Below are 12,781 nucleotides of genomic sequence, written 5' to 3' on the forward strand. Positions count from 1 at the left end.
TGTAATTTAAAACATGATTATTTGTTTAAAGAAAATACAATTATGATGCCGGAACAACGAACAAAAACAAGGAAAAAAATGCTGGGAAACAAGTGACTTCTTTCATGAGCGCAAGCCAGTCTGATGAATCTGCGTCCAAACGAAGGGACGGATCCAAACTCCCTATTGGCTGACGCTCTTGTCATCTTCAAAAATCCTCCCCGCATGATTGGCCATTTACACTGTCTCCACCTGTGATTGGTCTGACTTGACGTCACTCCAAAGCTACGCCATTGCGTAACTGCAGCGACTGATGAGCCCGACGATGCTTGGAAGCTGAAGCTACCTTTTCATATTTGTTCACCGTATAAACTGGACAGCCGCTGCACTCAGACGCCGGAGGGGGACTAATGAAGAACAGTTTAATTAAAATAATAATAATTTAATGTTCGCCTGCTGTCTGCGGCTGCAGAAGTGAGCCATGTTTTGGTTTTGATATCAGCTATGTTTCCAGTGTAGCTGAATAGAGGTTTCCCGTTAAGGGTAACAGTTAGCTTAATAACTGGACCCTCCAGCCTTTTCTGCCCCCATTTGAGGCAGAAAGGGTGCTTTATCATTGTATATTTTTGTTTCTCCTGGGTCGTGGGGCTGGTGCCCAGCCAATAATTGACTCTGGAGCAGGACACGGAGGTAGGTTGAGTCCATGCTATTTTAAAAAGTACTGGCTATTTTTACTGTGTTTGCTAATGGAACCTGTTAGACTGGCGCAAATGGAGTACAGCAAGCATGAGATAACCCTTTAAATAATGACTTAACTCTAAAAATAAAATAGGAGGCATCAATACTGGTTGCGAGCTCAATTATGTCTCTATACCTGATGGGCTAAAAGTAGGTTTTATTTTCATTATATTACATCTACAGTTTTTTTCCCCTGGCGTAATTTTATTTTCCTCAATTCCCTCAGTTTAGTTGCTTTTTATTCTTACATCATTTATTTCCTGAAACCTTCCTTCCTTTCTATTGTGACACCTGTTTTTTTTTTAATCCTTGCATCCTCCTACCCATCACTTAAATCTGCTTTCCTTCCTTCCTATCAGAAATTCTGCCTATACAAAGATCATGTGTAGTCTTAAATGGAGCATTTATAATAATTTATCACTTGTGTCTCTCACATAGCATAGCTGTAATAACCAAATTAGAAATGACTATTATTGTGATGTAGACTACAACAAATAATAGTAATTTACAAAAAAAAAGCCTCATTTTCATCCAAAATGTCAGGATTTTCCATTTAGCGGCCTTGTACGTCATTATTGTACCACTGTAATATAAGATTTGATACACATTTCTTGCATTATGTGGCATCTTTTAATTTGAACAAAGGTTATGGTTTATGTATTTGCAAACTAAACAGATCGCCATTGTTAATTCAACAGGAATGATGATTTCTGCTCTTTAACTGTTTTTTTTTCTTTTATTAGTCATGTGTGTGTAGCCCATTCCTCGCCTTAGTGTCATGACTGGACTCATTCATTCAGGAATGGAAAGTTTCCTGGCAGGTCTCTTTAAAGTCCTTCTAAGGGTGGACTGTGTGCATGAGTCTGCCTCTGTCTATGCTACGTATGGTATGGAAACATCACACCAAATGTAATGTGAAACATATTTGGACCGCATACCATTTTAGAAGAGAAGTTATTTCAAATAGAGCATCAAAACATCCATGTTTACTTCCTATTTTCCACCCATTACAAACTTCCCTATTCGAGCGACAGTAGCTCACATATTTTTTTTGTTTTGTTCCCCAAAGCAAATCAGGAAGTTTCTTGTTTTTGTGAGTTTGTTGTGGCCGGGACTAGACCAAACATGATCTCCTATCTCTGGCCTGCAGAGCCTTTAAAAAATCTCTGATCTAATCAAGACCACTCATACTTTTTTGCTGGCATCCTGACGGAACGTTTTGATGATGTACCATATGGAACATGTCCACCCGCTTCCTTCTTTGCCGCATTGTCTGTTCTTGTTAAAATGTCACCACTGCCCGGAACGCAATCCATGCCGGTCCACTCAAATTTTCTCATAGGAAATAATGAAAGTACAAATAATATGTTCCATAATAAAACCTTTATTGACTGTGCAGACAAGTCATATTTAATCCCAACATAATACGAGTGTGAACCTGCGATTAAATACAGTTGGTAAACCACTATTTGTTCTTTTACTTCTCTTCACACTTTCTCTTTTTTGTCATAACTTGAACCATGGACTGACATCTCGTTTCTTTGTGTGTTTCTGACAGGATAGCATGGCCATGACAGGAGGGACTGCAACCGCCCTCCCCATGAGCAACCACACCCGAGAGAGGGTGACCGTAGCCAAACTGACGCTGGAGAACTTCTACAGCACGCTGCTCACCCAGCACGAGGAGCGCGAGATGAGGTGAGGCCGACCCCTCCTGTCCCTCTGCTTAACGACACACTCTTGGCTCTCAACTTACACAAGTACCGAAGCATCACAAACAATTACCATGCAACTCCGTGAATGCAAGATGTCGCTGTTGCTTACAGCGTCAAATGTCAAAGCCGCCCGACACATGGTTGCATGTTTGGTTGCAAACAAAGGATGATCACGTTACCGCAGAGATGATCTTGTATGCGCGAACACAACAGTAAAGAGATTCTTTGTCAGGATCTACAACCTTTCCTTCACCCATCCCTCCCTGTTCCCAAATTTTATTCTCATTTATTCAACATCTGAAAGGATAGTAGAGGTGAAAATTGACGCTATCGAGAGACGATGTATGTAAGCCACTGTAACATTTGAACCGGTTTAACATAAATACTATGCTTAAATATAGGACAAAAAACTGCACTTAAATAATAATTCAAATAAAATGTATTGCGGATAAAATGCGAATCATAATTGTACCTAAATGATAACAAAATTTAAAATACAATTGAAATGAACTGAAGAAATGTACTGTACAGTATTTAAAAAAAAAAAAGTTCAAGATACTAACATTATGTGAACATTTAATTCTGTGATTCTTTCTTGCAGCACTAGAGTGAGCCTGCGTACCTCTAGTGCGATGTGAATACCTCCAGAAGGCAATCTATATATATATATCTATAACTATTCCTGCAAATAAAAATCCAATCATTTTCCAAACCGCTTATTCCTCACAAGGGTCACACTCATAATAATTTTTTTTAAAAGTAAAGTTGACTTTATTCACATTAAATTAAAGCAATTGTTCTTGTACAAATTTTCTTTTAGTCTCGGATTCAAACATGAATTAAATCCATCTCCCACCGTTATTTGTTCTTCTGTCGCTAGGCAAAAGAAGCTGGAGAAGGCCATGGATGACGAGGGCTTACCAGATGAGGAGGTAAAACTTGCATTTGCAAACATTGCTACACACTTTTGAGTTAAAGCATGCTTGCATATTTTAAGTACTGCTAGACCTCAAATATCTAACGTCTATATCAAGCCTTTTTGTTGCTTATCATCTTGAGCGTGTGTTCTCCTCATTTGGCAGAAAGTGATGCGGCGTTCACAACATGCTCGCAAGGAGACAGAGTTTTTAAGGCTGAAGAGGACGCGGCTGGGCTTGGATGACTTTGAGTCCCTTAAAGTCATCGGACGTGGTGCTTTTGGAGAGGTATACTAAGAATTTTTTTTATTTTTTGGGGGTGGAATCTGTTGCTGCTGCCTTTCATTCCTGTTGCTCGTGCGTCTCCTGATAGGTGCGTTTGGTGCAGAAAAAGGACACGGGGCACATATATGCCATGAAGATTTTACGAAAAGCAGACATGCTGGAGAAAGAACAGGTAAACAATTTCAAGCTGCTCCTGCTGTATTACATTTGAGTTAAGAGTTAATTTTCCTTTCCTTTGCAGGTTGCTCACATCCGGGCAGAGAGGGATATTCTCGTGGAGGCAGACGGCGCATGGGTGGTGAAGATGTTTTACAGCTTCCAGGACAAGAGGAACCTCTACCTCCTCATGGAATTTCTACCTGGAGGTGTTCATTTACACTTACACATTTTAACATGAGAAAAATCTAAATGTTTGATAAGACGTCCAGAAATAAGACATTGTAAACTTGTTGCTAGGCGACATGATGACGCTGCTGATGAAGAAGGACACCCTGTCCGAAGAGGCCACCCAGTTCTACATCGCCGAGACGGTCCTGGCCATCGACTCCATCCACCAGCTGGGCTTCATCCACAGAGATATCAAACCGGACAACCTGCTGCTCGACTCCAGGGTGGGTAGATGCCACACATGTTTCATATATTTGCGTCATTGTATCATATCTGAGATCTGACGCTATGTTGTTCTGCAAGGTGTTTGCACTCATGGATGTCACCTAAATGTTTTTTGTTTTTTTCTTTCACAGGGGCACGTGAAGCTGTCTGATTTTGGCTTGTGTACTGGACTGAAAAAGGCCCACCGAACAGAATTTTACAGAAACCTGACACACAACCCACCCAGTGACTTTTGTTAGCATCACACTTCTCATTTTGATGCAGTTTTGGAAGCTATTGTAAATGAGACTTATTGTTCTATTTTTTTTCTTTGTTTCTGTAGCCTTTCAAAACATGAACTCTAAGCGGAAAGCAGAAACCTGGAAGAAAAACCGGCGGCAGCTGGTACAGCTTTTGTTTTTTCATATACTACATACAACTATTAATGTGGTAACTGGCCATATTGGAGACCTAATTAACTGGATTTAGTAGACCTTTCCCTCAATTGACTGTATGCTGGAGTGTATGCTGTAATGCCATCATTTAGTATAGCCCAGAGGTGTCCAGAGTTTTTCCTTTAAAGAAGAAGTGAACCAATTAAAAAAAAAATATATATATATATATTTTTTTTTTTACATTAATATGTTCTATGCAGCCCCACTGTTATAATATTCTGGTTAATATTGTGTTAGTGGAATGTGAGTTAAGCAGCAAAATCCAGCAGCTTTTATCAATATAAGAAGGCGGCCATTTTGCCACTTGTTGTTGAGTGAAAATGACATAAGCTGTGATTGGCTACAGCTCACCTGTTTTTTTAAGCTGAGCTGTGATTGGTTGTTATCTTAGACCTGAGCAACATTGATCTCATCTTCAGTCGACAGCAAGTGGTAAAATGGGCGCTCCGAGATGGATAAAAACAGTTGGATTTTGCTGCATAACTCATATTCAACAAATAAAATATGAATCAGAATGTCATGTTTAGACCAGTGAGGTCACATATATTAATGTCAAGAAATGTTTGACTTCCCCTTTAAGAAAAATCTCTGGGGTCCTAATGTGTTGTCACTGTGATTTTCAGGCTTATTCCACAGTGGGCACGCCAGACTACATCGCCCCGGAAGTCTTCATGCAGACAGGCTACAACAAGCTGTGTGACTGGTGGTCTCTGGGGGTCATCATGTATGAGATGCTAATAGGTAAGACTGTATATTTGGTGCACACGGAAAAGACATGGACTGCAGGCGTGTGTAAAACGATGAGGTTCCTTTCAGGCTATCCGCCGTTTTGCTCGGAGACGCCGCAGGAGACGTACAGGAAGGTGATGAACTGGAAGGAGACCCTTGTGTTTCCACCCGAAGTCCCCATCTCGGAGAGAGCTAAGGACTTGATACTGCGGTATGTGCAATATATAACATTGCAAATGGAAAACCTAAACAGTAGTGAATATAGTAGTACTAAAAACAGCTTTTGACTTTCTAAGGATGGCGACTGAATATGATGCTGTGTGTTGTCATCCAGTCAGAAATTACATTTAAATGTATATATTTTTCTTGTTCACAATGAAAAGAAAAACAAAAGCACTTTAATACAATTGTTTAAATTTCTACCTCTACCAGAACGATATTTTTTGGAAGATGGCATGACAGGGACTTAAGGGAATGTGAGTGCTGACAGAAAAGTGTTTCTTTGCAAGTGTTATTGAACAAAATGTTAGGCAACTCATTTGCTCCCAAAAACGTATAAATACATTCTATTTTAATTATTACCATGCTCCCAAGAGACTTATTTATACATTAAATTTTATTTTATTTTTTTATGCTAAAGCATACAGAATGCTTTGATGCAGCCTCTGAACTGAATAGAATGCATGAAGCAATGGTACTTATTACAAAAATGGCCAGCAGGTGGCAGCATAGTATAAGAAATCAACCAGGGCCGTGTTGTAAATAGCTGTCCCCCACTGTTTTAAAGAGATTTGTGAATAATGATGAAACTCAGCTACATTCTAATGCTAATTGCTGCAAAACGGAAACAGATAGAAACATCCTTTTTTTTTTCCTGATGAAAGAAGAGACTAATCTTTCTTTTGGTAGGTTCCATGTTTTTTTATAGCAATAGAACACAATATTCTGTGGGCCTTACAAAATCTGTTAAAATCCAGTAAAATAGCTGGGAGCGAAGAGATTTGCTTCAGTGAAAATGGCTGCGAGTGAATGAGTTAGTAACCACACTGATAACAGGCACAAGCAATTGTAAAATAGACTTCCCCAGTGATAAAGTCTTAAATAGATTTTGGCTTAATGATGGCAGCTTTTTTTGCTTGTGTGTGGTTTTCCTGTGAAGCATTTTACATGAATCATCTTAATATGTTCTTTTTCTTAAATGATATAACATACTGAAATGCTAAGTAAAAATACAGGACCCTTGTTTGATATTCTGTAAGGATGTTCAACTAATGATCAAACTTTGTGGGTCTGAGCCAGGTTAATCTTTTCAGCAGCTGCAATTCAAAACCACCGGCTGAGTTTTTGGAAAAATCTGGAGACATTAAGAAACATTTAAATTTAGATCACTTTTATAGTGCCAGAGCTTTTAGAACCAGAGGCAGCCACTTCCAAATTTCATATGTAGTTACCATCGGTGTGCTGTTTTTGTGCTTCAGGTATTGCACAGATGCTGAGAACAGAGTTGGGGCAGGCAGCGTGGAGGAGATCAAAAGCCATCAGTTTTTCGAGCCCGTGGACTGGGAGCACATCAGGTACTTTTTACTTGAACGACATATATTCGCCCTCCTGTTACTCTTTCTGAATAATAACGCATTTCTCAACAGAGAACGTCCCGCGGCCATTTCCATTGAAATAAAAAGCATCGACGACACCTCCAATTTTGATGAGTTCCCGGAATCAGACATCCTCCAGCCAGGTCTGAAACCTTTTCCCTTTTCCACCTTTCCAATTCAGTTTTATAATGACTTTACTGCTGCTGTCAACCTCAATGCTTCTGTTTTTTTGTGCTAGCCAATGCGACAGAACCAGACTTCAAGTCCAAGGATTGGGTGTTCCTGAACTACACTTACAAACGCTTCGAGGGCCTGACTCAACGAGGCACCATCCCCACATACATGAAGCCAGGGAAGGCCTGACAGCCTCCAACAGGGAGTATAAAAAAAAAAAAAAGACATTCTCGGACGTAACAGGGTCGGGCCCTTGGAGGCCCCCGCCGGTGCTGATGGCCGAAGCGCCCCTCAGTCGACTTGTATGCCGCCCTCGCCACACCAAGTTATTAAGCTCTGCCGTTAATGAAGGAGTTACCACGTTACCTCTGGTCGCTTTGCGTCGTATGCTGTACACGAGCCGCGTGTAGCCCGCAGCTCTCAGGCCAGCTCAAGTCCGCATAGCGTACGCACGTGCATGCGTCACGTCACAGGCGTGCCAATCACTGCTTGATAGTTTGAACACTGGTTGCTATAAACTAGCTTGTGTGCAAAACCAAAAGTACCTGCTACTGAACATACATACGCTCTGGAAGGTTTCAGCATGATGCGCAGCGTTTTGCACTTCCTCCATTATAATTTCCTCAAATAGTTGCCTCCGCTTTAATATATTTTATATTTCAATAAGTAGACACCTTCCCCTGCAGAAAAGCATGAGACTGGTAACCCTTTGAGGCGATCGATGTTGTTCGTAGAAGCGCACGTTCAGACAAGTTTAAAGAGAAATAATTTGATGTCAACTTTGTATATAATTAAGAATTTAAAAAATTAAAAATATGCATTTTAATCAGTAATATTGCACATTGGTGCGACAAGACATATGTTTAATGTTTTTTTAAAAAGCGATATAAAGGAATAATGATGCTCTCGGCTCAATTTACTCAGAAATATGTGAATGTAAAATGTAATTCAGTTTTTTTTCTGGAATTTATATTTTTTTATTTGCTGAAAAACTTGCTTTTCACAGCCTTGTCTAATATAAAAGTAGTGCTTTGGTGCAATCTTTTGGCAATTTGGTACCAAGGAACAATATTAAACAATATTGATGAGGAAAGAACCTTCCATTTGACAAGCCAAAGAAAGCCCTTTCAAATAGAAAAGTTGTGCTTTGTCGCCACCTTGTGGCATCTCTAGGAAGTCATGGATTAGAGTGCAGGTTTTAGTTATTCATACGTTACTGTAGTCTGTTGTATGAATGGCAATGGGTGGGCAGGTTGGGATCACAGGTTTAATTGAACCTTTTGCTGTATAGTGGAGGATTTAATTGTTCTGCCTGCCATTTATGCATAACTGAAATGGATAGACGAGCAAAGGTGCTTCATTTGTGGTGAATAAATCAGTTTTCAGACCAATTAAGTGATATTGGGTCATTTCCCACGGCAAGCAACATTATTGGGATTTACTGCCCAATAGAGGCCTCTATGCAAGGCCACTATTTGAGGAAATAGGGTATTTCTCATTCATATTGAAAATATCTCAGGATAAATAAATACATTATATATATATATATATATATGTATATATATATATACTGGTAACTGATAAATGGTGGACTGTAGTTGAGGATTTGGGATTTTAGTTGCCTCTGAGTGTATAAGGGTAGTCTTTAGGTGTTACAGGGTAAATAAAGTAGGCTCGAGGAAACAGTGGCTTTAAGGACCGAGGGATGTAATTCCATTATTTCATATACAAGTACAGGTTTATTATCACCTAAAAACCGAGCAACTCATGCTGGAATCTTCCTCGTGCTTCCTTCGATGACCCCACAGATCGAAAGTGTCGAGTGTGTCACGTCCCTTTTACACGCTGAGCTCAACAATATTGCCGCCATTTGAATTTGAATCAAGACGAGGTCCAGTCAATCACTTCCTTCTTTGAAGTGCCTTCACATATAGCTGGTAAATAATATTGTATCAATGTTATTCCCAATTAGTTTGAAAGATTTTTTGAGAAAAGTTGACAAAGCTGGCTCTTTGGGGAAAAAAAGGAAGAAATTAACAAAATAAAAAGGAACGTGGGATTTAGGTCAGCTTTACAGACAAAAAAAAAAGCCCGGATGAGTAAGAAACAAGCAATAAAGTTGATGAAGCAGCAGTTAAGTTTCAGAAAATGACAGTATTTTTTATGGCATAGATAAGAAAGGATCGTCATAAAATGATGTGCGTCAAAGCAAACAGTAGACAAAGAAGCCTTGTTTGTGTATAGCGTGTTCAATCACAACACATTAATATAACAAACACCTTTCAATTTACCAGTAATTTCATTCATGGCATTTTGACACACCATATGTATTAAACAAAAGCTTGTTTTTAAAAATATTCAATTAATCTTTGAATTTACTTCTGATCCAAGTTGCACAGCTCGTATAAGAAAAGAAGAAAAAAAAGCTACCAAAGATCATCACATTTTGTGATGTGACTAAGAATCCAGATGTAGCTCACGCTTGATGCACTTAACCTCAAACTACCTTAACATGAACCACATAAACAATCTCACTCACATACCTGCAGATAGTGTTAAAAATTGACTGTCTTGTACAAGAAAGAAACGAGAGGAAAAAATACTGCGGTTGTTCCCATTTTCACTACAAGATGGTGCTACTGCTTTCAGAAAGAATTGAGGATCTCGTCAACTAATTCAGTTGAAATAATGCAGAAGTTATACAGTACAGTAAGCAATGTATAGATTACGATGTTTATATTTAGTGTTATTTATTATTTGTATGTCCCTGGATCAAATCTTAATCATTTCCTTTTTACCCCCTTTGAATATAATTATGATACATTTCAACTCAGTTTCAGAATATTTTAGGTAATGTGTTCTAAGTAAACACAAAATTGATCCTAAAAGTCATGTTCTACCTTCTTATGGAGCAACTGAAGAAATTACACAAGTAGTCAGCGTACAGCTAGTATAACTGTGTAGATGTACTGCTTTGTAAAATAACTCCACACACAGACGTTGATATCCAAAACACTGGCAACAAAAGTGAGTACACCCATGAGTGAAACTGTCCGAATTGGGCCCCAATGAGCCACTTCGTCTTTTCTGTGTCATGTAACTCATTAGTATCGCAAGGCGCCAGGTGTGAATGGGGAGCAGGTGTGTTAAATTTGGTGTCATTTGTTCACTGGTGTCCCATGAAAATATAATATTTACGAAAATGTAAGGGGATATACTGTAAGAATTGTGATGAGTGAAAAGAGGACCTATATGGGTACAAATGTTGATAAAACATCTTGATACTAGTAAGTACAGGACCAAACGAGTCTTATTTTATGTGTTTGTTGGTCACATCACCTTAAAAAAAAAATCATCGCCATGAAGAGTCAGGACAATGTTGTTAGTTTATATGTGTGATGATGTGTTCATATACTGTTTCTTGTAGCCCAGTGAAAAGTCACACGGGAACTGGTAGTAATATATTCACATGGTAACTTTTTATGTTGATAACATGGCAAAATAAAATAAAAAATCAATTCAACAAATTGAGTGTTTTGAGTTTCTATTGTAATATCCCCACAATTGTCAACTTTTAGAATTAATAACAATACGGATCATGTTTGAAACGACATTGAACAGCGTGTACTGGTGCAAAATGATCAGGTGAAATATTTGCGTGACGATTCACCAATTAGCATACCTCTGATCGGAAAACACGTGCAAGTGACACACGGGTGGAACAAACATGAAAGACGCACATCTCTTCAGACAAAAGAGGTCGTGACCCATTATAAAAGGAAAGTAGTTTAGCATGAATGAAAACTTAAAGTGACAGCGCTCGGGAAGCGGGCGTTTGTTTCAGATCATTTCGTGGAATAATATGAGACGCTTCTTAATTGTAATATGCCAACCTATGCTAACAAATATGCTAACATTTTGTACAGTTACTTGAACAATATGCTAACAAGTTATGCTAACAGTGCAGTTGATTTGTGAGCTTCATTTAAAAAAATAATAATTTTACATGATACAATAAAAATGAACTATTAGTGCATTTTATTACTAAAAATATGCTAAGAGGCGTTATTTTAAACAAAAAATGTTGACCTCACTTAATAAAATAAGTATTGAAATGAGCTTTCAATACATTTTTTAATGTAAAATGCAGTCAAAATATTTTGGTGCAAATGTCACGTCATGCTTAATACATTTTTAAAAGGGGAATATGCTTACAAATATGCTAAACTCTTTTTGGGGGTATAGTTGCTTTGCCAGGTTTTATGTTTAAAGTTAAGTGCTGTATGTTTTGATGCATTGGTGATGATAGTGTTTTTTTTTGTTATACTGTACAGTAGTGGCATAACATTACATTACAACAATAATTTGGACTTCTGTGTACTAATAAGGTAAATAAAATATTAGAAGCACATGTAATGGTAATTGTCAATTAAAACTGAGTATTATGACCTTTCTTCCGTCTCCTGTATCGGATAGTGTACCGAATATTGTGCCGGCAAGTGCATAAAACGAGTCACTGTACGTCATATGTGTGTGTGGAGAACCTTGAACTGAACCAGAAATCTGAGTTTTGGCGACATGGTGACATTGTTACATGGTGAGTAATAGCGAATTGTTGTTCTATTGTATGCGTTTCTTTTTGGTTACTTAAAATCTAATAATATGTCCTACATTATTCAAGCGGAAAACAAGTTGAAATGTCTGAACGTGCATTCTCATCTTTGAATCAACAACATGATGAGTGGTTGTTTTTCCACTGGCGAACGTGCATGACGCCGCAGTACTTTCTCCAGACGCCCTTCCCTTTAAATGGGTTAACGAGTCAAAGTTATACAAGTTATATAATATATAGGTCAACACGTGCCCGCCTGGCACGTGCAGCCGGCGCGCTTATGTAAAGTCTCGTACAAAGGTCTCAAATTACACTATGTAGGTGAGGGACCAAGATCGTCACCGTAAGGACAGATACATCACTCTGACAATACTTTTGGATGCAAGCACAGTACGCAAATTGTATTTATATAGCACATTTCACAGACAACGGGGAAAAAATATTTGAAGCCAAAGTAATTTAAGTTACAAGCGTTGCCACAGAACAAGTTATGCTCGTAAAAGGAGGCAAAAATACGAGCGCGAGTTTTGACTGGAGAAAGGGCAGAGCGAGACCTCTCATTCAGCGAGGCTGCATTCGACGAAGAGCTCGAAGCACGTAAACACACATAAACTCAAATTAATTTGGATAACTAGATTAATTTAAATGAATCACGTTTATTGATTATCATTACAGCACCTTACAGTTTGGGTAATAATAAATAAATTTAATCAACATGTAAATATACGGATTTTTAAATTGCGTTTCATGCGCATAATATTACAAAATATCTACCTGTGGAACAAATATAAAAATCTTAAATAATCTAAAAAGCATTCTTATGTAAAATCGTAAGTATGCAGTGAATGGCACAGTGGTGACGTCATTGCGATCGGTATGAATGGAGGCGGAAAAAAAAAAAAAAGAACGCCGACGAGTTTAAGCGGCTGTCCCGTCCCTCACGTTTCTGGCCCTCTCGACCTCACTCCACACCCACACCGCCTCCTTTGAA

General features: G+C 38.6%; 1 protein-coding gene across 1 annotated transcript; it reads left to right on the forward strand.

Annotated features, from left to right (window-relative positions):
- Positions 1 to 293: 293 nt before the first annotated feature.
- Positions 294 to 10,698, forward strand: LOC144035466 (serine/threonine-protein kinase 38-like). Its single transcript, XM_077545182.1, has 14 exons — positions 294 to 669; positions 2,276 to 2,415; positions 3,313 to 3,364; positions 3,515 to 3,637; positions 3,723 to 3,806; positions 3,876 to 3,999; positions 4,091 to 4,245; positions 4,378 to 4,480; positions 4,569 to 4,630; positions 5,304 to 5,421; positions 5,497 to 5,620; positions 6,888 to 6,983; positions 7,056 to 7,147; positions 7,243 to 10,698. Exons 2-14 carry the CDS (start codon positions 2,282 to 2,284, stop codon positions 7,365 to 7,367), a joined length of 1,392 nt encoding a protein of 463 aa, XP_077401308.1. The 5' UTR covers positions 294 to 669; positions 2,276 to 2,281; the 3' UTR covers positions 7,368 to 10,698.
- The last annotated feature ends 2,083 nt before the right edge of the window (positions 10,699 to 12,781 follow it).

The sequence above is a fragment of the Vanacampus margaritifer genome, chromosome 15, assembly GCF_051991255.1.
Source record: "Vanacampus margaritifer isolate UIUO_Vmar chromosome 15, RoL_Vmar_1.0, whole genome shotgun sequence".
In the NCBI taxonomy this organism is placed as follows: Eukaryota; Metazoa; Chordata; class Actinopteri; order Syngnathiformes; family Syngnathidae; genus Vanacampus; species Vanacampus margaritifer.